Source organism: Xenopus tropicalis, chromosome 1, assembly GCF_000004195.4.
Source record: "Xenopus tropicalis strain Nigerian chromosome 1, UCB_Xtro_10.0, whole genome shotgun sequence".
NCBI classification, from domain to species: domain Eukaryota; kingdom Metazoa; phylum Chordata; class Amphibia; order Anura; family Pipidae; genus Xenopus; species Xenopus tropicalis.
In genome coordinates, this window is record NC_030677.2 from 97,460,972 (window position 1) to 97,487,131 (window position 26,160).

The following is a 26,160-nucleotide window of genomic DNA, read 5'->3' on the forward strand; positions in this document are numbered from 1 at the left end:
ACTACATAAGCCACAATTAATTGCTCCTTTCCTTAATGGTATCGTTTGTGCAGGGAATTATGGGAAGGCAGGTTGAGGACAGTCAACTACTGTTATATTTTATTTGTGTCCTAAAATAGCCAACCAGATGAGCAGGAGAACAGGGGGCAAGGCTTAGGTAACTGTTCCAAACCATATTATTACATTTACAATCATGAAAAGGCTGCATATTATTTAGTTGATGTATTAATATGATTAAGTCGATTGCAATTTGTTAATATGTGAAATGGAGGAAGTACACACTAAGGTTTTTGCTATACAAGTATATTAAGCCCTGTGCTATGCACTCACTTTACTTTGTCAGTGATTGCTAGAGCAGAGTTTTACTCAATATTAAGACCATCATGGGTTCAGTGCCAGAGTAGAGCAAAATTAACCTCCTTAAGATGGAATGGTTGCACAGTGGTTGCCACTGCAGTGCTTAGTATTGCATCTGATTATGGAGCTTGCATATATATTCTGTTTGTATGGATTTTCACTGGATTACTCAGTTCAACATTTTGCTGGTATGTTAATTGGCTTCTTATGAAACTGCCCTAGCAGGTTTGTCTGCATTTGTATGACTTAAGGAAATGTGCCTGTACTACACTGGTATGTTGATAGATGAATTTACTCACTTGCATTGCACTATAATATATTGATGTGACAAAGGATTCAACCAACATAAATATTTGTATTTAGTAATATACACCGGGGGGGGCTTGAATGTTTGTGAACCCTTTTGAGTTTTCAGTATTTTTGCTTAAATATGCCCTTGAACATGAGCGGTTTTTACAGATATGAAACTGGATAATGAGAACCCAAACTCAAAAACATAATGCACATTTATTCTTTATAGGAATAATGATCCAAAGCTCCATATTTCTGTGTGGCAATGTATGTAATAAACCTTTGCTTTGAAACAAAACAGCTTCAACTCAGGGATGTTGGTGGGATTCCTCGCATGTACTGCCCACTTCGTCCTTCCACAAAATGTATATAGGATTGAGGTCAGGACTTTTTGGCTAAACAACCAACTTTTTCTGCATTAACCATTCTTTGGTAGCATGACCCAGGGACTGTGGAGCATAAACAAGATTTTGGGATAATGTAAAGCTTGCTTTAATAACCGTGTTTACAAAATGGCAGCTGCCTGCTTGCTGCGATTGTGTAATTGCAAGACATTTGTGGTATTAAGTGTTGGCTCAGTCCTGAACGTACAGAACAGCTTCAACACTGTTGCATAAATCCCTAAAGCCGGTGCCGGATCTTAGCAGGAACACTGACCAGGGGTATAAGGTAAGTTATTACAATCACTGGGGGGTGCCTAACATTTTGCACCACCACCCCCCAATGATTGTAACTTTCCTTCTTCTTTAACTATGCCAAGTGTATTTTCCAATAATATTGCTTCATTGGTGAGAATGGTTAAATAAGATATTTTTGAATGCATAACAAAATGTTACACAAACTTTAGGTCTACATTTGAAAGTTTATTTGTTCAAATACATCAAAGGAGCTGCAAGCACTTTTTTGACAAATATACAGAAAAAGTACATTAATGTTATGGCATACACTCAGCAAGGTCAGATTTCTCCAGTTTATTTATTGAAGAAAAAAAAAATACAGTGAATGGTAAGCTTGTGCATTTTCTTAAAAATAACTCCAAATGGTTTTGGTCATGCCAGCTGAACACTACAACTAAAATTTTTACAAAGTAGGTGCAAATAGAAATAAAAGCCTTTTAAGTTACCCTTTACTGCTTGAACAGTCCAGACGGAAACATGACTTACAAATACAGCAGGCAAACTGACTAATGGGCTGGCTGTGTGTTTGTTCTCAGAACCGCAGAACTGTGCTAAATGCTTTAAAAACAGTATGGCACATTTTGGTCCATGATGGTCTCATTGCCGGTTTCTGGGGTTAAAACTGGGTATGCGTTTTGGGAAAGGGTAGGAAGAGATAAGATAAACCAGTTTCCAATTCTTAAATTAATGTGTGTTTATTCTGATATACATACACACTTGTGTTTTTGAATGTGGAGTATAATTGCACAGATGAAGGCATCATGTAAAGATTGCTTTATAGGAAATAGTCAGGAGTGCGTCGGGTAACATGCGGCTCTCCACGGCGAGGAGCAGGGTCAAACTGAAGGCTGCAAAAAAACAAAAGAGCAGTTCAGACAAGGTATCCAGATCCAATAATTTAGTATTTTTGAAGGGATACTGTAAGCCACATTCTAGTGTTTAGAAAAAGAAAATCTTTTAGTAAACCTAAATTTCTAGGGCAGCAGTTACTGGCAAGTATGACATTTTAAATGAGTGATCACTATTACACCAAGGCTGCAAATGGCACTAGCAGGTGCTGACCCATCAGGGAAAATACTAGAAAATTCACTTCCTTGTGTTTACCGCAGCCTTTCATCCCTTGTCTTAATCTGTACTTCTCTAAAAAACTTTCTAGGTCTAGCTCATCCTCAGCACCAGTAAAAATGTATACCTGAACTGAACTGAAGCCCTGAATAAACTTTGCAGTGAATATACCCTGCCACAGTGCTGTGGCCCAAGCCCTTCAGTATAGAAGCCGTACAAATGTTAAGTTATAGCCACCCAAGTATTTGCCTTATGACTTCACCCAACTCTTTGTGCATATTCTGGCTATACAAATGAGAAGCACTAATGAACTCTGTTCAACCAGGAAATCATGTGTACAATAAATGTAAATAATTAAGGCACACTTGGTAGGTCACATGTTGAGTTCTTTCAATCAGTGGGCCTTGTGCATTTAAACCATGTATCTACATGCACATTTCCAGTCAAGCTTGTGAAAGCCACAGACCAAATAAATTGCTTATGTACTATATATCTTAAAGGGAACTCTTAATAAGCCCACATCCAAACTGTAATGAATGATTAATAATTCTCACAAATAACCTGCATATTTTCTAATTGATTTGCAACAAATGGTTTATTACTGCAATTTTTTAATGTAACATTTTCTTACAGCAAACAATTCAACCATGCTGTGTGTCAGTGTACTTTAAGCATTTTGTTGCATACAAGTCACGTATGCTACATATCCTGAGGGTTTCACTACTCTGTTAAGTTTCCTAGTTTTAACTGGTCAGCCTAACTACATTGCAAAAAATTCAAGAGTACCTCTATATACAAATATTGGTGCTGTAAGGAACCCAATATCCAAAAAGCTCTAAATTATGGGAAGGCCATCTCCCATATACTCAATTTTAATTGAAAATTCTAATTTTAAAATTTCTTTTCCTGTAATAAAAGAGTACCTTGTACTCGCTCACAACTAAGCTGTATGAATCTATAATGGAAGCAAAATTATCCAATTGTGTGTTTATTTAATGTTAAATCATTTTTTAGAAGACTGAAGTTTTTGGAAATACCCCTTATCCAAAAAAAACCCTAGGTCCTGAGCATTCTGGCTAACATCCCATACATGTACTAGATTTAATTTACAGTGAAAAATAAGTAGTTCAATGAAATTTCATTCCATTCTGGTATTATTTATTTCTAGAGTATTTGAATATAAAAAGCTACTTACAAGGAGTATTTTAGGGTGTCATCCAGTTCCATAATAGCTGCCTGGTTTCCACAACGATAACAATAATTAGGAGCACTGAAAATTGTAACCACATTTCTGTCATGACACCAGTTGTAACCCTGTGTAAATAAAGAGAACATGTAACTTTGAATATGTATACATGTAATAAAGGTGTGTGTACAGATGACAGGACCGTGGGAGATTAGCTGACTAACAAACTCCCAGCATTCTCTTACCAATGTTTTAACAGCCATGAAAACCTACACTGTCAGAACATAAAACGCTGCAGGTTAAAAAAATGTACCTCTTTTAATTAGAAAATATAACTTATATTGACTATGTTTGACATAAAAGATGTCAAGTTATACATTTATATATACAGTTAAATCTGCTATTCCCTTACTTTGAGCTGTGTACATTTATTTACACACACTGTGGATTAAGTTTCAAACACAGATCATGCATTTCTTAGTCATGACATAATGTTTGTGTCTAAACAAACTGCAATAACAATCAGCTTGTTCAAATCTGCCACTTCAGATCATAAATAAGCAATCAGCCCAAATCTGACCCAAATAGCCAGCATGCTACAACCCAATCTGCTTTGATGTTTCAGAGTAAGCTACTAAGTCTTGTATGAAAGGAAGACATCACATATTAAGAAATGGAAAAAAGAATGTTGGAACCCTGACATGCAAAGTCCATTTAGTCAGAAGAGTGGACAGGCAGAAACAGCTCTCAAATTTCCACTGTCTTTATTGCAACTGGAAATCTACAGCGCAAAGTCTCAGTAACTAGAAAGTAGCTTTTGATGCGTTTTGTACTTGGCTACTGTAACATTTATTGAATTGTAATGAAAGAAAGTGCTACATTATTAGATTGAGAAGCTCTCCATTTAATACAATCAACTATATTATTCTCAATAAAAATGTAAACAACATTGTTTGTTTTATCGCACTGTGAATAATGTGTGAAATGACAACATACCTCCATTACAAGTTGGTGGGCACGAGACACCAATGTAAGTCCGTTAGCATGGTTAAAAGTTTCAGAAATGTCTTGTCCAAATGTGTAGCCAGCGCCTCGTGGAGAAATACCCCATCCACCACGGTCATCTGGATCTGACCATAACAAATCGCACATTGGTCCCTAGAAAAAAGAAATATTTACATATATGTCGCTCAAGCAATTTCCTTCCAATACAGATGCTAACTTAGAAGAATGTTTCAGCCTACAAAGAAATATTCAAATCAAATATAACAGTAAATAAGAAAAAAAAATCACAAAATGTGTTTACCTCATGAGGAACTTCCTGTAAGCGGTCCAAGGCGCGAATGTGATCAAGTGTATCTATGGATGGTGACAAGCCACCATGTAGACAGAAAATCTGTTTTATTAAAAGAAAAAAAAAAAAATCAATGTTGCATTTTGGCTACTCATTTTAATAAATATCCACACTCATGTATAAGTAATAAATTCAATTTGAAATAATTTTGGAATCAAAAAATTTCAAAGCCCTTCTACATGCACCTACAAACTGTGCTCCTTTGTTTTCAACCCAAACTTGATCATTATTAACGATGGGAGAAAGTGTCACTGTTTAGGTACAGAACAGGATTGGGTACTGGGAGTGTTTATTAAGGAACAAAGGCTCTTTAATTGAACAGTAGAAAACAAGCAATTACTTCAAAGTAAAATAGCCATTACATTTATTTAAATCGCACGTGCCAGTCCCTGAGGATAAAACTAAAACTTATGTGGCCTTCCTAGCCCTTGTGTAAGGTTAATCCTGCACTCTGGGATGTCAACACATACACATGAGGACTAGGAAAGGACAGGCAACAGGTCTACACAAACTCTCAGTTTTACCTATTGGGACTGGAATTTGGATTTTATTAAAAGTGAAGGATATTTTACCTGAAATTAAGAGCTCTACTTGCTTTTAACTATCAAATGCTGTTTTTACACATATTTCTGCCTCTCTTCTCTTTCCTGTCTTACCATAAAAGCTGGAAACTATAAAAGAGAATATACAGTAAGACAGTAAAAAAGGGTCTGGTTGTTATTTAAAAAAAAAAAGTGAAAGTCTATGGGGCTGATTTACTTACCCACGAACGGGTCGAATGGAGTCCGATTGCGTTTTTTTCGTAATGATCGGTACTTTGCGATTTTTTCGTATGTTTTGCGATTTTTTCGGATTCTTTACGAATTTTTCGGATCCAATACGATTTTTGCGTAAAAACGCGAGTTTTCCTATCCATTACGAAAGTTGCGTAAAAAGTTGCGCATTTTGCGTAGCGTTAAAACTTACGCGAAAAGTTGCGCATTTTTCGTAGCGTTAAGTTTTAATGCTACGAAAAATGCGCAACTTTTCGCGTAAGTTTTAACGCTACGCAAAATGCGCAACTTTTTACGCAACTTTCGTAATGGATACGAAAAACTCGCGTTTTTACGCAAAAATCGTATTGGATCCGAAAAATTCGTACAGAATCCGAAAAATTCGTACAGAATCCGAAAAAATCGCAAAACATACGAAAAAGTCGCAAAATATTCGTTTTCAAGTCGGAACTTTTCCAATTCGGGTCGGATTCGTGGGTTAGTAAATCAGCCCCTAAGTGTGGTAAGTGACAAAGGGATGCCATCATGTTTTTTATGGTGTACTTTTTATTTCTAAATTACACTGTTTACATAGCAAATAATTCACTCTACCGTTTAAAATGTAATTTTAGAACTACTAAATGTATTTCTTTTTAGTTGTTGTATTGGTGTGTAGACAGCCATCTTAGAGCATTATGCCTGAGTCTGAGCTTTCAGAAGAAGCCAGCACTACACATTAGAACTGCTTTCAGGTAACCTATTGTTTCTCCTACTCCCATGTAATTGTAGGAGTCCCAAGCCGGACTTGGATTTTTTTACTATTGAGTGCTATTCTGATATCTACTGGGAGCTGCTATCTTACTCCCTTCCCATTGTTCTGCTAATCAGCTGCTGGGAGGGAGGTGCAGCTCAGCAGTAAAGTGTGACTGAAGTTTATCAGAGCACAGGTCACATGGTTGTGGCACCCTGGGAAATGAAAAATATGGCTATTTCACAATGTGACATTTCAAAATTAAATATAAAAAACAGTTTGCATTTTGAAAAAATGGATTTCAATGCAGATTCTGCTAGAGAAGCTCTATTAACTCACTAAACAGACTCAAATACAAACAAATCCGGACCACTTAGATGAAACCTAGAGGCTTAAATTATTATACTGTGATGGATTTTATTTTTTTACATTATGAATATAATATGTGATTCAATGTTTATATTCATAATGTAAAATAAATGTAATCCTTCACAATATAATAACTACGTCCATATAAGCATGTGGCGGCTTCTCTGGAGTACAGGTGGTGATATAAAGCTTGATTGATGGTTGCCTCCTTTTCAAGTTGTTGTAAGCAAATTATCACCTTTTTCTTGTAACTGCTGGTTGGGTCTCTCCTTAAAGGTTTATATGTATTGCTATGACTGAATAGCGCAGTCATTTTGCAGTGGGCATCACTCTTCATCTGCTGGTATGGTAGTGATGTTTGGGTCCTTACTAAGAGATGTGAGAGCTCTGCTCTCTTGTGTAGTAAGGTTAGAGAGTGGTGTTATAATGCTTGACAAGGCATTTATGCTTGTGTTGCTCCCCAAGTCTTTTTACATTTGAATGTGGCTCAGGGGTAAAAAAGGTTGGGGATCCCTGATTTAAACCCTTGGCTAGAACATCCCTTTACACTACCCTGTCAAATGTATTCTTTACCCAAGTATCTTTGGTGTTCTTGGGTGTCTCATCTTTCTTCCTCCAGGTTAGTAGTTCTATCCTTTTCCAACTGCTGCTTTGTGAAAACAAGGTGGTGAATTTACCTCTCCTTACTCTTAATGTGTAGGGCCACCTGTGCATATTCAATGAAATAAACCACCCTCTTCCAGAGTTATACCTGGTAGTTGTTTGCCAGACTCCATTTCAGGTGTTAAATCTTCTGTTTGAGGGCCTCAATGGTAAAGTTGATATGTCTAACACATTCACTTAGTAGATATTTTTGAGCCTTCTGTAAGAGCTTGTTTGCTCTGTGACCTTTAACTGTGGAACCTAGGTGAAGGCTACAAAGTCCATGATGTTGGCATTTGAGATTAAAGCAGAGATTGTTTTGATAGTCCGCCAGTTTTCTCACTGTCCTTTTATATTCCCAAATCATATGACTATAGCTGTGAGTTTCAATTGTCACGCCTCTGAAGAGTTACAAGTGCACCACTGTGATTGGATTAGTGGAAGAGTTTATATGCTCGGGACTTCCCTTACCAGCAAGTCCAGTTGATTTAGATTTACTTATACTAGATATACTTGGTATAGTAGCTCACACAGCAAAAGAAAGCAACCACATGACTGACAAAATTTGAAACACAGGACAAATTCCTAGCATACAGTATTAATTTAAAAATTCAAATTTTAAAAATTCAAAAACTGCATGAAGTCACAGCTGTTGTGCATAAAATATTTTCTCTCTGCAGGCTCTCTTTTAAATGTATGGTCTCCCATGTTACTAATGTCTTCTAATGTAACCTGAAATAAAGATATTCCTATTGGTTACAGATCTGTTTTTTTGTTTTTTTTGTATTTAAGGATTTTTGTATTACATACCTAAATAAAGACACGCTTAAATGTTTAAAAGGTAATATTTGACAAATGCCATTTTTAGGACCACACAAAACAATTCTTAACAAAAACAAAAAAATTACCTGGCCATCTACTAAAGCAGTTAATGGTAGGTAGTCAAATAGATCTGTGAAATACTTCCACACATTTGCATTTCCATACTTTCGTAGGCACTCATCATAAAAACCATAGACTTGTGTGATTTGTCGACTCTCATGGTTTCCCCTTAATATTGTGATACGCTCTGGATACCGCACCTGTAGTCAAAAAAATAAAACATTTAGGTAAACCATTAAACTGTTGATTCTTTTATTCATAACTGTATAAAACCATTTACTGCAAAGTTGCAGGAAAACATTTTTTCATTCAGTAATGAGCTGATACACAGCAAAGCAACAATAAGGACCTCAAATCATTTAAAAATCATGATGAAATGGCAGAGGAAAAACCACATTTGCAACTATTTTCAAATTCAAATCTTTGTAGCTATGAGATTTTTTTCAATTGCTAAATCTCAAATAAAGTTTTAGTTGAGTTTTAAAAAAAAAAATGGAGATTTTGCACTCTGAAAATGAATGCAACAATGTGATTATATTGGGATCAATTTTTTTTTTTTCTAACCAAAACTTAACGCAATTGTAGTTCATAAACACCTAGGGGCTGATTTACTTACCCACGAACGGGTCGAATGGAGTCCGATTGCGTTTTTTTCGTAATGATCGGTACTTTGCGATTTTTTCGTATGTTTTGCGATTTTTTCGGATTGTTTACGAATTTTTCGGATCCAATATGATTTTTGCGTAAAAACGCGAGTTTTCCTATCCATTACGAAAGTTGCGTAAAAAGTTGCGCATTTTGCGTAGCGTTAAAACTTACGCGAAAAGTTGCGCATTTTTCGTAGCGTTAAGTTTTAACGCTACGAAAAATGCTCAACTTTTTACGCAACTTTCGTAATGGATACGAAAAACTCGCGTTTTTACGCAAAAATCGTATTGGTAACGAAAAATTCGTACAGAATCCGAAAAAATCGCAAAACATACGAAAAAGTCGCAAAATATTCGTTTTCAAGTCGGAACTTTTCCAATTCGGGTCGGATTCGTGGGTTAGTAAATCAGCCCCCTAGTCTGGCTAAAATCACAAATGAAATGTAACATCTTGGCCAATGATATTCTTGCCAAGTTGTTAGTACTATTTAAGTGGTCCGAAAAGTTGGCCCTTAAAGGAACAATAACACCAAAAAATAAAAGTGTATTAAACGAATACATATATTATGTACTATTTCCCTGCACTGATAAAAGCTGTGTGTTTGTGCTTTAGAAACCCTACTATAGTTTATATAAACAATATATAATATATTCAAAATAAAAATAAAGGAGAAAAGGCACAGGTTACATAACAGATAAGCTCTGTAGTATTGCTATTGTATTCAACACAGTTTATCTAGTATCTGCTATGCAACCTGTGCCTTTTTTTTTTACTTTTAATTTAAATGGCTGCCCCCTGGCTACACAGCAGCAACAGTAGTCTTTTTGAAGCAAACACAAAACTTTTACCAGTGCAATTTTTCGGTGTAACCGTTTACATTTTTTTTTGTTTGTTACCTTTAGTGCTACAAGAAGTGTCACTGTTTCAACAGAGTAATAGCCTCTATCCACGTAGTCTCCCATAAAGAGATAGTTGGTGTCTGGAGATTTTCCTCCAATTCTGAAGAGTTCCATAAGATCATGAAACTGGCCATGGACATCTCCACAAACAGTGACAGGGCAGCGCACATCCTGCACATTTGACTCTTTAGTAAGGATTTCTTTAGCCTGAAAATTTTTTTAAAAAAAAAAAGTCACCATTAGTTAAGTTAATACTTACTGATGCTACCTGAGTAGCATCCCCCCCCCAGCAAATCACAAGCATGTCTTCAGAACACAACAACTTAAAAAGTCACCCCCAAAATTATAATTCAGTCTAAAAGGGTCTCCACACATTATTATATACATTTTTACATTAAAGACATCATTTATCAGTAGCTTAAGTACCTGAAATGAGTAATATGTGCAAATGAATAGGACACTATTAGAGAGGATCTTGAAGGAACCTTCTTTAGTTATATCAGGCATTTAGTTTGCCCCTTGTTAAGATCACCATGCCTAAAAGAATTCTTTGAGACTTTTAGAAAGAAGGTTATAAATGTCTATAAGCCTGGAAATGGAGTTAATGCATTATCTAACATTTGTGGCAGCTAAGAATTCACTATGAATTTTTCATTGTACCAGAGGCTTGAGGATAATGTACAACCAACTTTCACAAGACTGAAGCTCAACTAAAAGCCAACAACCCTAAACAATCCAGTAAATTCACCACAGAATGGGTGAAAAAAAATTAAATGGAGGATTCTGATATGAGCAAATTACAACCCAGATGTCAAAACCACGGAGATGCTGTGGGAGGAATTGAAATGTACTGTGCATGCAAGAAACCTATCAACCATTGAACAGCTAAAACAATTTTACATGGAGGAGTGGGACATTTTCTCTGAGTCTATGTCAGAGACTGGTAGTCATAAATGCCTACTTGAGGTTGTTTAGGGATAATACCATGTAACAGAGCCAAGGGTGTATTAGTAGCACAGAAGGAAATGGCACATCTGTTAATTATTTTGTTAATTAAATTAAAGCAAAGCTATTTTTTTCATGTTTAAATAACCTTTATCTTTATATACTGCTTGAATGAAGATCAAATTGTGATATATATTAACAAATGTTAAAAAAACCAACTTTACAAGGTATACAGGTAAATGTTTGCTCCATGTTTTTATGAAGTTTCAACTTGGCTTAAAAACATCAAATGAAATTTACTATAGAACACATTTTACATGGGGATACCTTAAAGTGGACCTGTCACCCAGACATGAAAATCTGTATAATAAAAGTCCTGTTCAAATTAAACATGAAACCCATGTGACAGGTCCGCTTTAAAAAAAAAAAACACCAGTATGTGCATTTGCACAAGTAGAAGCTTAAATTAAAATCTGTTAAAACAAAATGAATGTGCTTGGATTGCTGGCACATGTAGCAAATATACCTTGCATATCTGAAGATGGCTGCTGAAATTATGCAAGAATTTAATTCCGAATTATTACATGACATAATTATGTAATGGTATTACATGGCGCTATAACAGAATTACTGCAATACCACTTATTTAATGCTCTCTGTTCAGGTCCCTGTATCGATTGCAGGTGCTTCAGTATGAGTCATTATGCAAGTCATTACCAATATAAACATACAGTGATCAATTAATCATTGCTACAAATGGTTTAACCTTGCTGAACAACGCGTTACTGCGCATTACGTACAGCAAAGCACATGACAAAACTCAAACTGACAATGTTAGGGTGGTTTGTGGAAAATTTAATTTTGGGGGAAAGTAAAACGAATCACTTACTTATAAATCTTAATAATGCAACAAAAAACCACCGCATGGCAAAGCCCTGAATCTAATCAGGTATGGTTCCATGCAAAAGACAACGTAAATAAGTTATACAAATGGAGTGACAAGACCTAAAATGTATTTTTAGCCCACTAGGGCTTATCTAAAGAATACACGTTTTTAACTAGATTAAAAAATGTTTATGTTGGCGGACACTATTTATGTTAGTAACTATACAAGGGGGCTGATTTATCAAAGTCCGAATTTTGGATGTTTTTTAGTACGATTGGCAAAAATTCTTATTATTAAAGATAATTTCTGATGTGCATTAATTGCATGAAAATTTGTATTGTGGTCATAAGAAAATATTGTGGAACGATCCGAAAGTTACGTAATTTTCGTATCCGAACGATCATAAACGGCGAGAAAACCTTAATGACTTTGAACCTTTAGTGCATGATTTTGGAAGCCTCCCATAGGACTCCATGGCACTCGGCAGCTCCAACCTGGCCAAAGAAAAGTCACGAAGCTTGACTGAAAAACAAAACTTTCATAGCCGTTGCGACAAATACGATTTTGTCGCACAAATTGACACAAAGCACGAAGATGTCATGAAAGTTAAAGAAAATATCGTAGAAAAGTTCTGTAAATTAGAAAAAATATGATTTTTTCGTAATCGTACTTTGATAAATGTGCCCCATAGGGTGTGTAGAAAATGCAGTATGTGACACCGTCCTTAAAGAAAAAGGAAAACTTTTGTTGTTTATTAACAGGGTATTTGACATTTTATCAGTAAATATACAGTAAGATACTAATAAATAGGGTTTGTGCTTATTGTTTTAATTAAGAAAAATACATTTTTTGTTATTGAGCTAAAAAGGGTAACTGTATCAACTCCACATTTGGTCCTTGTAATTTAAATAATTAGAATACGAGTGCACAACAAGAAGAATGGAGGGGGGGACAACCTGTGGCACCAGTAATCTATAACAAAAAAAACAAAAAACCATAGATGTGACTTACTCTTTAAGTTATTTATTAAACTCATGTTAAAAAGGGTATACTGCCCCTTTAAGCCTAATTTTCCTATTAAAGGGTAATTTTTACCATCTGCTCTAACACATTCCTTAGTTTGCTACCTTATTCTTATAAAACCAGTCACTTAAGAAAACCTTGATGACGTATAGATAATTAAACTAATAACAATGCCTGCTAATATAGCCTGCAATGTGTATCATCTCTACTATTTACTAATTAGCCCTTCAGTGAATATATTTCAACATATGTATTTCATATCTGGAAAATAATACAGATGAGCCAGCAACCATTCATGTGTATATTTTCAGTATACGTGTCCACAATCCTATTTAAATACAATTATTATTATTAATGCATCCTGTAGAGCAGTACATTTCATAAACACGTGTAATAAAAGGGGTAAGTTTTCAGTGTTTTAAATGAATACACACTGCAAAGACATGTAGAAACCAGACAAATCTATAGACAGACTTGTGTCTGCATTGTAGATTAACTTTTTTCTTCATTACTTTATTCGGATTTTACTCTACTGCACAGGTACAAAACCTGCAAAGTTGCAGGTTTGCTGCGGGGTACTAGTTTGGAACATAATAGCAACATATGCAGATGATATTACAGCCCAGAAAGGCAAGAAATTTGGAAGCTTCAGGAATGTCAGGGTTGCTATGGAGCTAAACTGCCTAAATCTATAAATAATTCTGATGTACACAGGAGTTTAAATATATAATAACTGTAAGGTCTTATTGGCATTGTTGCATAATTCAGTTTATTTATCTTATATACCCTGGATGACCAAAAACCTGTTTTATTCAACAACCATTGTGGTTTGGGGGAATGGGTCCTTAACCCAAAAAGCAGTTTGCATAATGTAAGTAAATTCATTATAAATTTCCAATGGTTTTAAAGTTATGTGACATGTAATTGCAGTTGAATACTTCAGTTTATGCCATTCTGTTTTCTGGATCTAACTTTTAGTCACAATGTAACAGGAGTCAGGTCCCATTAACTCTTTTAAGCAGCTGGCTTACAACACTGAATCATAACAATTTTTCATTTCTGACTTTCTAGTTCTTGAGAGCAATTTTGGGTGGAGGCAACAGTTGTTCAGGAGATAAATCAGTGCACAGCTAATGCTCTTCAGAGGGAGCAAATAATAAGCCAATGCAGACCACACTATCTGATCTCCTTGTGTTGCCTCAGTGAGCTACAGAAACAGAGTTGTGGTCTACATTGGCTTATTATTTCTCCAGTAATTACAGAGGCCAAACAATCGAATTAGAATGGCGGGTATGGCCTCCGTTGGTTCGGGGACCCCATCAATGAGCCCATGTAGTCCCCGATCCAACGGGAAAATCAAACCTGGCTGATTTCAGGCCAGGTGTTGGTTGTGCTGGCCAGTCGTTCGTGCCATACACGGGCCACTAAGCTGCAGAATTGGTCTAAAGGGTGATAACAGTGATAAACACATTTACACACACTGTTGCTTATCTTGATACACTAAAATCTATTTAAAAGCTCACAACGAATACAGGGAAGGCATGAGTTAACAAAAAATTTAAATGTTTTGATATTTTGATGCAAGGTGTTTTGAACTTTTAAATCTCTCTTTTAAAAAGTCACAAGGCAAATACTTTTCTAACCATAGCTCAAAATGTCAAGTTTAAAAAGGCCAAGCTACCCCCCCTGTTCAAAGGACATAGTAGTGTAGCTATACTTATGTACTAGTGGATAGAGAAAATAAACTTTGGTTTACAGACAAGAAAAGGTCTTATTTATATGGATTTTACATGCATATTAGTTTCCCATTATGTAACAATTTAAAGAGGAAGTTTACCTTTCAATAAAATCTTGTGTATGTTATAGATGGGCTTATTTTAAGCAACTTCCCAGTTTTTCACTATTTTGTGGGCTTTTTGAATGAAAAGTTAAGAGTTACAGTTAGATTTATTGTACAGCAATGCGGAATATATTGGCGCTTTATAAATAAATGTTAATAATAATACTTAAAAACTACACAGGAGATGTTGTAGCATTTTTAAAAAGCCCATCACTTTGTTCAAAATTGCATTTATTAATATGCTGTTTGGAGTATGACCTTTGCATCAGTTTTTTCATGGGCTTCAAAACAGCAGTGTAAACAGGCTTCATACAGCAGGCAAAGCCTATTTTAGAAACAACTACTTTTTATGATGCATCTCCCAGACAGGTTGAGGCATCTTATTTTAATCAAAACAGCACAAAACTTTCATGCCATACTTCTTTAAGTAAATATGTTTTCGTTTAAAACAGTAAAAGTATTTGCTACACCTGCTTTTACAGGTATATATTGGTGGTGCAGTGATCCTGAGACCTAGCATGACATCAAATCCATAAATAGCACTGGTATAGGACATATTACCGGAATGCTTAGAACCTTGGGTTTTCCAGATAAGGACTTTTTCTGTCAGCTAAAATTCATTTAAACATTGCATAAATCCATAACGGTGGTAAATCAATCTTATTGGGTTTATTTAATCTGGGATCAAGTACAATCTACTGATTTATCATTAGAGAGAAAAAAGGAATCATTTAAAAAAAATATATAATTATTTGCTTAAAATGGACCCTATGGAATTCTGGGCCTTCTGGATAATGGGTTTACGAATAAAGGATGGTTATAAAACGTCTCTTAGCCTTTTATTAATAGCCACGGATTTGACACAGTGATCCACAGTGATTTATTTAGCAACTGACCACCACAAAAAGCTTGATTCATTATTTTATATAAAGGCAGGCTAATTTTAGCTTGAAAATATTTTTGACCATCTATTTAAACTGGAAGAACTTGTGATAAAACTTGTATATAAGGTAAACAATATTTTTACTGGTCCTTTTTTTTATAAATAAACTTAAAATGAAAATTCCCTTTTACAATAGCTTTTAGTATGTTGAGGGGCATAACCAAACCAATAACTTAGCTGGTCTTTTTGTTTTTTTTTGAATTATTAACATTCATTTTAAGTCCCTTTCCAGCCTGCAACTGAGAATGTGGTCACTTATCATTAGGTGACTTATTACAACATTTGTGGAAAGTGAGGTTATAAAGAAGCCAGGGTTACTGAGCTTATTTGTAATCAGTTTTGATGTAGAAATCCAACCTTGTATTGTGAATTATTGTGACCCCCTGAATATTAGTGGGTTGACTATATGTCAACCCGCACCTGACCCTAACCTACCCCTCCACTTGCACCCGACCCGCCTTTGACACCACTGACGGGGCGGGCAGCCGTGTGCATATAAATAGATGCTGTCAGACCCAGAAGTGGGGCTCAGTTAAGTCATGGGCAGGGAGGGAGGCAGAAGGATTCTGCACCCGCCCACTTTTGATGTTGTGTTGCGAGTTCAAACCAGCAAGTCCCGCGGGTTGTGGGCTGGCCCACATCACTATTGCATATATACTGCAGATTGTTTATATGTAATAACGTATATTGTGTGTTGGCCCTTGTGAGATACTAGGGTCATCTTGGAAGGGACAGATTATCACTGTTAAGGGTGATGGCAGACAAGGTGCTTTGTCACACAAAAACACTTCCACACAAATGTTGAGGATTTGTCTGGAGTTATTAGGTACAGTTATGGGATCTATTATCCAGAATGCTTTAGACCTGGGGTGTTCTGGATATGGGTTGTATTGCGTAATTTACTATAGTGAAAGTCTTCTAGAAACATTTAAACATTAAATAAACCTAATGGGGATTTAACCCCCACTGGCCTGGGGTATGCGTAACCAAGCAATCCTCTTCCATCTTGTGGAGTAAATTTTAACAAGCCAGCATTTTCACTCTACTACGCATGCACCGCCCCCGGATTCAGAGATCGAAGACGGAAGAGGATCACTCAGTCATAGATACCCGGGCCGGTGCAGTTTTCTGCTAACAGGAGCACCGGCCCGGGGTATCAGATAAGTAATTACAATCACTGGGGGGTGTCTAATATTTGACACATCCCAGTGATTGTAACTTTCCTTCTCCTTTAAGTAAAAGGCATCTAAAATATAAAAAAATTTAGATAAGGTTGCTGGCATCAGTGACCCTTATTTGAAAGCTGGAAAGAGGCAAAAAAAAAAAAAAAAAAAAGAATAGTGTGTTCTATAACATAATAAAGGTTAACTTAAAGCTGAACTATTAGCTAAAAATTGACTCTATGGGGGTAATTCACAAAAGTGGTGATATTGAGACAAAATAAAAGTGGAGATAGAATGGACTGACCCTGCACAACATGTCTTATAACCAAAGTGATATACACAACTGATGCTTGACAAAGGGGTTGCTTTTGCCCCGAAATGTTGCATTTCTGTAATAAAGATACCTAAAGGGCTAGTCCCGTATGCAGCTCCTGAGTGCCAGTGCTGTTGTTTCTATTTGGAATATTTGGGAGGGTGCCGATCCCTCCAGCAGTGTGCACCGAAGTTTTTTGGAGAGCTGAGGGTGTGCGAAAAAGGTCTTTTGTTCGTTTACGTAGTAAATCTGTCAGTGCCATCAAACCCAGTCCCACAGCTACATGAGCCTTGGAATAAGGATTTTACCGGCAAGATTTTGCATTTCATATGCCATTTGTCATTTCACTTTGGGGGCATTTCCTGAGGGGTAATTTTAGTTTGCACAGGGAAACTATACATCATTTCTTTCAGGACAATCTGGGCTCAATTGTTTTCTATATTTCTGTGTAATTCCACTAGTCCTGTTGGACCTCTATTCACCGGGCATGTTGGTGTGTGGGCCACACCAACACTGGGTTTTTATCCAGTGCCCTGTTAGGGCCAGTCCAACCCTGTACCCCAATATCCCAGTTTGGGTGCCAGTGTGTATGTGCTGTTTGCTGATCACCAAGATGGCGGCTGGGAACAGGTGGGGGCCAATGCTGTCAAGCAGCTCTGTAGCTCTGCACATGCTATGGGGGCACAGATAAGTTGGGGCAAATGTCAGTGAAGTGATTAAACAGGGGGCACTGCTGCTAAAACTAAACACTTGCTTGGGAGGCTTTACTTTTCCTTTTAATAAAAATGTTTACAATATATTCACTCAAAATGTTATTATTGCCTCATTCATTAAGCTAAAACTAGCATAATAATGCAAGTGTGAGGTAAAAACTTTTTATATATAAGATATAAATTAAACTTTTTTTTTTTAATCAGTGTTTTGCCTGCACATGGCACTCTGGTTGGGGGAAACAAAATATATGCATAAAAACAACTCCTGTCGGCATTAGGCCACCTACACCGGGAAGGTGGCCATGTTATTTTGCATGCATAATGAGAGAGACTCCCCATTTGCTCGTTATGTGCATGCTGGCGGTGTATGAGCAGTGGATGCGACTGGATGCGACTCAGCTGCCTACGGCACACGCATGCGTATGATGAGCTATGGGGGCTATTTTTAAAAAAAAGAGAATATATACCACATCCACACTACCAAACACTTACCCATATATATCAATATCCATAAATATACTGACCCATAAACAATATTTTAACAAGCTATGTGGATTCAACCTGTCTAAACTTATTCCCCTCCCCTAGCAGTCCATGTGCTGCCCTCAAATTTACAAAGCACTTAATGCTGAACATTTATTAAATCTCATCTTTGTTTACTAAATACATCCCAAAATGTAACCTTTACCCTGAAAAAAAAGTCTCCTCACTCATTACATTAGCGCTCATACAAACTCCTACTCTCCTTATTCATTATATCTTTACACCCCATACCCAAAACTATTTGTCTGCTGCATCTTCTGGAACTAACATCTATAGACGTTAAAATGTTTACCTTAAGGGTGAAGACACATGGAGCTACTAGTAGCAGCTACCTGTCACGGCTACTAAATGCCAAAAAAAAACTCTGCCATAGACAATACTGAAAATTGCCTCTGCTAAAACACATGTAGAAACAATTATCAGTAAATGATCGGCACTGTCTATTTTAGTAGCCACAACAAGTAGCTGCTACTAGTAGCTCCGTGTGTCTTCACCCTAAGGGAAAATGCACCTCCCTTTTTGACATGAGCTTATTTTGTTGGGCTTATAAATAGGTGAATAAACAGTATTTGAACAGTGAAAAATATTTTTTTAGCCACATATTTGTGATTTCACAGATTGAATGGGAGCAAGATAGTCTAGAGTCTCACAAGATCCATTTCCACTCCAATAATCTGAATAAAATCATGAATTAAACAAAACCTTGCTTCGTATGATAATTTTGGTGCATGTATGGCCAGTCATTCATCACTTTGTTCCATTGTAAAATGATAGGTTCCAATATTTAAAGTCCTTCTGCTTTACAGAGAATATGTGCATCACTCACTATGGAAAGCAGAGAAACCTAAAGTCCCAGAATTCACAATGGAAGAGGTTGCATGAGCTTTAATTGATTAAGAAATGATTCTTATGAGTCAAAGATTACTACGGCTTCACTTCTGTGAAATCGTGTATTTGTGGAAAAAAAGTACAATATATTTATTTTTGAAAGTTATGCACTGTTTCTGCATAATCCCAACTAACTGAGCTCAATAAAAAAAAAGGTATTTTTAGTTTCCCACTACCTCATAAGTGTCAAAATGTTCCAGAGAGGTTTTCAGACATCAAACACACAAATTATATACACAAACTAACCATTAAAGGCTGTAAACAGAGCTCTACTTGTTATAAAGCTTTTTCAGTCTTTAAGTAAAATGGTGTGTGATACACAAGGTGTAGGGTTAGGCAATGGGTACTACACTTTTATGAAATGTAGTTAAAGAGATTTTTTGATGGCAGAAAGACTTTGAGGATCTCTACTACTACAGACTATAAGCTTTTGTAAACAGGGCAAACCCCTCTATTGTCTTTTTACCCCGTTTCTTTGTCTTGGGTCCCCAGATGTTGTTGGACCACAACCCACAGCATGTTTTTATCTTAGTTCATATGTTAGAGAGAGTCCTGGTAATTGTACTAAAGCAATACCTGGAGCTCCCAAGTTTAAAGGAGAAAGAAAGGTAGTAATAACAAACATAATGCATATGTTAAAAAATGTTCCCCAAGTTGAACCACTATATATATATATATATATTTTTTTTTTTTAGTATTTACCAGCTTACTTAAGATAACCCTGGTTAAAATGCTACTTATTCTACCTTATTCACCTCATGTAACTATTATATGCGCTGATATTACAGGACTATGCACATTAGTACCAATGGTTAGATCAGTGATCCCAACCAGTGTCTTGGGAGCAACATGTCCTTAAATGTTGCTCCCAGTGGCCTCAAAGCAGAAACTTCATTTTAATTTCCTGGTAAGGGGGCAAGTTTTGGTTGCATAAAAACCCAGTATAATGCTAAAGAGAGCTTCATGTAGGCTTCCAGTCGACATAGGGGCCACATAGCCAATCATAGGTCTAATTTGGCATCCCCAGAACTTCTTCTCATGTTTGTGTTGCTCCCCAGCACTTTTTCCATTTGAGCCACCTGGCTCACAGGTATAAAAGGTTGGGGACCCCTGGGTTAGATAAATAATTATTCCTCACGCAAACATGTACCGTGAATGAAAAAAAAATATGCAAAGGACAAAACTAATGTCTAGCGCTGAGGGGAGATGTAACTAATAATATTATAGCTAACAGATATAGATTTAGTTATGGATAGACTTTCCTTCTGCTTTAGGCTGATGGCCCACAGAGCAAGTTAGTCACCCAGGATAGACCTCTGCTACCAGGGGGGCGACTAACTGCCCAGAAATGCCTTTCCACTGGCAACAATAGGAGTCACAGGTGGAAAGGCCTACGCATTTCTTCGGCTTTCCAAAGTCATGCAAAGTTTCCTCCTGCAGGCAACTTCGAGCGAAGCAATGGGGAAGCCTTCCAATGGCGACTACTATTGTTGCCGGTAGAAAGGAATTTCGGAGAGGTTAGTTGCCCATGGTAGCAGAGATCTATCGTGGGTGACTAAATCGCTTTGTGACCCATCAGACTTAAGAAACAGGGCTATAATGGCTATCCGCTTTAATAAGATGTTATTGTGTTTGTTAACTTATGGTTTGTGTTTCTAACCCCCTACTCGTAAAGCTATACTTGATAAAGTGCCTGTGAAGCCTAAAACATGAAACACATGTACACTAAAGGTTACATCTGGGTTGTCTTGTCTCCCAATATCCATCTTTAACTACATTTCTATTAACAATCAATCAAAGACCAAAGTTTAATGAATACTATCAAGAATTGCCCCGGGTATTTTATGTCCTTCTGAGAGAGTGAATGTCTTAAAATAATATGGACATGTGTAGGAAGAGTGTTTAAAGGGGAACTTAAGCCCAGTGAAAAGAGTGTATAGCCATATTTATGTCTTCTGTATTAGCTAAACACCACCACAGCCCTTCAGCAATTAAGATTTGTGCCTCCAAAGATAATCTCAGCAGCTTCCTGGGTTTTTTGCTCCATCTCAAAGTATTTGCTTTGGGCTGCTATCAGTTATGTGAGCTTAGGGGCTAACTCATAATATACAGTGTGAATATAATGTAAAAGTTCAAAAAACAATAGTAATGAAGTCAAAATCACATTACATCACCTCACACTAACCAGTGCATTTTGGATCGCAAATGATCATCCCAGTAGCTTCAGCTTCTATAATAAATGTAATATCACTTTCTGTTCAATAATTTTAATGACATGAAAAATTAGCCTGTGGCGAGTCACTGGCAAGCACAAAGTGGTCTAGTGATCAAAATTTATGAGCTGCTGTGGACAACTTTGAAAGAATGGGTCATTACTATTGTAGGGCTTCTACTGTATGATTGGTTTATAAAATAAAGTATTTCTAGCTGTAATGAGTTAGGGCTTTATTTATTTTCTTCTTTAAAAGGGGGAGTAAAATAAATAAAATATTACCTTCTTCAGCAAAGGAAATTGAGAGTTAACAAACAGAAAAGTTAGGGTGAAATGGATTAAAAGGTGCTCAAAAGTCATGCGCTATTTATTACTAAAGTGAAAGGCCACTGTAAATTTAATTTACAGTGGAGGATGTATGGCTTCTTTTAGCTGACCTTACCCTTCAAAGTTTTACTGTTTGGTTTATTTTACATTTAGCCTAGTTATATATACAGTTAGATATAGTTATTATTGTATGTTGTGAAGTACTATAGTCCTATTTCCTTAGATGGACACACATTTCATTTCCCATTATGTCTGGATGCTTGATTTTATGTTGAACGATGCTGTTAACTGTAGCACAGCACCATTAAAGAACCCAAACTTAAAGGAGTAGTTCATCCTAAAATTAGTTCCACATATGGTATAGATGGTAGCATTCTATAACAATTATTAATCAGCCTTCTTTTTTTTTTCTTGGCAGCTTGGAATTTCAACTGATATGAGGATGGTAGGACTTAATTGGCCTAACAACCAGACACAAAAGAGAAACTCAAAATGAAGATGAACAGTAAAGTGTCCCATTAGAATGATGTGCAATGAAAATAAAAACAGCAACACATCTGAGGACTTACAGTCAGTCAATCAGTTTAATGGTTGTCAGGATCAGGAAACCCTGACAACCAAACAGTATTTTCAGTTGAAGGCTGGGGGAATAAAATAAGGATTCTGATAAATCAAAAGCTATTTAAAAAAAAAAAGATAGGTAAATGAAAATATGCTTAGATTAATGGCACACAACGCGTAAAGAAAAGGCCATAGTCCTATCACCCATAATGTTACTACTGAACATAAAGTGCCATATCAGATGGACATGAAGAGGTAACAGAGACACACTGGCCCAATACACTCAAGCAAAAGCTTTGCGCATAGGTCCACCTGTCACCACAAGTATTCAACAGTATTAAGAGAGGTGACACGTGTTTACTGAAAACAGTCTGGCTACATCATAAGTATCAAGCTCTCAAAGGATTAAAGAAAGGTACTCATCAAAAATTAACTTTATATTTGTACCTTTAGTGCAATGACACATGGAGCTAATTGCACCAGCTACAAAATAGTACTGATAATTGTCTCTACGTGTGTTTTAGCAAAGATGGTTCTCAGTACTGTCTATGGCAAAGTATTTTCTGGGGCTTTGTAGCCGCTACAAGTAGCTCTGTGTGCTGTAGTCCTTAAACAGCATTTAGCTGCAAGAATCACTTAACTGTAGTGATTTTCCCTACAAGGAAACACTTGCATTACAGGTGAAAAGTTTCCTCCAGTTTTTGCAATCCATCTGTTTGTATTTTGTAATCTGCTGTTTGAGAGCAAACAGTTGATTAAATGTTATGGATTTAAAGATGCTTTAGCAAACTTTGTGCCTGTTATTACATCATAAAGTCACATCAATGCACTCTGCCAACCCTATGATTATTAGCAAAGATGATAGGGGTACATTGTTGCCCGTTTAATTTAGAAAATAAATCCCTGAGAAAGGAACACTGGCTGTGTTCAAGGCACCCATCAAATTATAAAATCTCACTCTGAATAGTAATTAGCTACAATACACATATATGTTAAAGGAACATTTTAAGATAATTCCACATGTCAAATTGTATTCTGAAAATAAATGAATACTAATGCCACTATTGTAAGCTCTACGGGGCAGAGACCTCCATCCTTTTGTCTCTTTGACCCTTAACTTATTGCAATTGTATCTTGTATTTATTGTTATACTTTAAACTTATCTATTATTATCTTAATAACCCCCTGTTTGTATTAATGTATTCTACTGTACAGCGCTGCGCACATAAGTAGTGCTTGCTAAATAAAGATATAAATACATACACTAATACATTCAAATAAGCAGGGGGTCTTAGAAACTGGAACCAACAGCTGCCAATCAAAAGGGAACTAAATACAATTTTCAAGATCAGAATCCTACACAGTAAATCCCCTGATGTATGTTTATTTGCTGTGTGGACGTGCCTGTATGAACAAGCGAGGCCCCTTACAGGCGTGTGTATGTTTCTGTGCGTAGCATGTATTCCCCCTACGAGATCATGACGGTATCATGCTGGGAGTGCTATACACCTATGTATGTGGGGCTGAGTGTTTACAGACGTTGCTGCACAGGGCCGGTCTCACCTTCTCGCACAGGGTGCGCACTTGGCTCTCGTTGAGTTGCTTGCAGTCATTGAGCTGCTCGATCCACTGGTCCAGTTCTTTAGTAAACGTCTTGTCCTCCATGCCAGAAACTTCCAGACAACCACACTATTCCACGGTAACACACGCTACAAACATACACGAAATTCCGCACTGTGCCGATCGGTCTGCTACCCCTCCTCTCTGCCCCCTCTCCTGTCACACATTCACTAGCACGGCCTACGCCTCCCACCCCCCAACTTCGTGCGAGGCTACGGCCGGTGATGACCGGACGGAAATATTCACGTATTAATAAGGCTTATGTTAAGGTATTGCCTGTCAAAAGGAGGAGGCCGAAACGCGACTATGTCGTTGTAGCTTTCCTCCTCCTCATTCAATTTCACCCCCGTACTTGCGGGAGCGCGCCGAGAGGGGGTGGAGCTGATAAAACGCACAGAGACAACGAATGGCAGACTGAAATGTACATGCGCGACACAAGGCATAACCTGCACAGCGACAGAGCGTGCCCGCGCCCGTAAACTACAGAAGCGTGCACGGAGACACGCAACGTCAGACTGAGAGGCGGAGGGATGCGCGCATGCGCAAGGAAGCCCCCACCTGCAGAAAAAGTTTTTTTTCGTTTTTTTTTTTTCTCAATGATCTTTATTTGGGTTGTTGTGGGTAGAAACGGGTGGAGTAGAGTATAGTGAAAGTGACAGCGGAAAGGCAGATGTGTTCGTGTTTGACACCCCATTGCTATAAAACTGGAAACGTATAGTTGCGGTACGTGTACATGCAACTTGACATAGATGCATAAATATAGCTCGATTTCCTTATAATATAAAGCTGTCTAATATTATAATGCGTTTTGTAAAGGTGTTTTTCATGGTACCAGGGGTGCAAAATATCTGCCTCTGATAATTTTAGGAGTTGAATAGTTTAGTGTTGGGGGACACATTCGCATAGTGAGCAGCGGTTCTGTGTAAAAGTGGAACTGGGTAAAAGAGACTGCCCAAAATAAAAAATGTTTGCAATATAGTTAGGCAAAATGTAATCTATACATACTGGAGTGGGCAGATGTCTGATATAATGGCCAGAACACAGCTCTTTAAAGGGGAAGGAAAGGCTAAGTCACTTGGGGGTGCTAAAATGTTAGGCACCCCCAAGTGGCTTGAATCGCTTACCTCGTACCCCTGGCTGGTGCCCCTGTTAGGAGAAAACTGCACCAGCCCAGGGCACCTGGGGCAATGCACTTCCCCCTTCCGCCTCCCTTTCCCCTGGACTCAGAGTCCGGCGCTTGCGCAGTAGAGTGAAAAAGCCGACTTCTCTGTTAAAGTTCGGCTTTTCACTCTACTGCGCAGCGAGGGAGGAATCGCTCGCTGCTACCCCGGGCTGGTGCTGTTTTCTCCATACAGGGGCACCAGCCCGGGGTAGAAGGTAAGCGATCTAAGTCACTTGGGGGTGCCTAACATTTTGGCACCCCCAAGTGACTTAGCCTTTCCTTCTTCTTTAAGCTGTTAGCAGTCAGTAACCAATCAGTGACTTCAAGGGGTGTATATGGGACATACTGTTTAGTTAGTTTGCATTTGAAGCTATCCTGTGTGCTCACAAACTAACTGAACTGTTATGTCCCTTGTGCCCTCCCCCTTCTAAAGTCACTAAGAGGTTAGAGAGCTGAAAGCAGGAAGAAGTGTTCTGGCGATTATGTTAGACATCTGCCCACTCCAGCCTTTATAGATTACATTTTTGTCTAACTAAATATATTACAAATATTTTTTACTTTGCACAGTCTATCTATTTTACCCAGTTTCATTTTTTACACTGAACTGTTCCTTTAAGCACAGGAAGGGGCATGGGCAGGTGGCAGCAGCACAAAAATTGCCCTTATTTTTTTTTTTTAAACAATGACACAAAAAAATTAGTCTGGCCTTGGTTAAAGATTGCCAGATATTTATCAAATTTGTGTAAACCTTTCATGGCACACTCACTTCTGCTGCACTGTTTACTTGTTTTAGCAGGAGAATTTGCTCTCTTCGAGTTATAAGGTACTGAGAACTGGGATTTAGCGCAGTGCCTCCACCTAGTGGACACTGAGGAACACACCTCAAGGGACTTTCCACTAGGAAATAATCACACACAGTTTGCAGCAATATCAAACTTTATATAACTGTTGAAATAGAATATAAAACAGCTTTAGGGATAACTGAATTTACTGTCCTGAGAAACTTGTGCAGTCTATCACTCCTGGCACAGTCTCTGTAGGTGCCCAGTCCCAACTTGGATCCGGATAGACCCCAACCCTTAAATCAGTTCAGTCCCTTCCCCAAGAGCTCTTAAGTCCCCCCAGATAGCGCTACCTGCCCCAGAGTA

At 37.4% G+C, this 26,160-nt stretch overlaps 1 protein-coding gene across 1 annotated transcript; it reads right to left on the reverse strand.

Moving 5' to 3' along the window:
• Window positions 1–1,498: 1,498 nt before the first annotated feature.
• On the reverse strand, window positions 1,499–24,102 carry ppp2cb (protein phosphatase 2, catalytic subunit, beta isozyme). The gene is made up of 7 exons (NM_001005443.1): window positions 23,794–24,102; window positions 9,871–10,080; window positions 8,353–8,526; window positions 4,883–4,972; window positions 4,573–4,734; window positions 3,586–3,704; window positions 1,499–2,173 (listed from the first exon to the last, which is right to left on the reverse strand). Exons 1-7 carry the CDS (start codon window positions 23,893–23,895, stop codon window positions 2,101–2,103), a joined length of 930 nt encoding a protein of 309 aa, NP_001005443.1. The 5' UTR covers window positions 23,896–24,102; the 3' UTR covers window positions 1,499–2,100.
• Window positions 24,103–26,160: the final 2,058 nt, after the last annotated feature.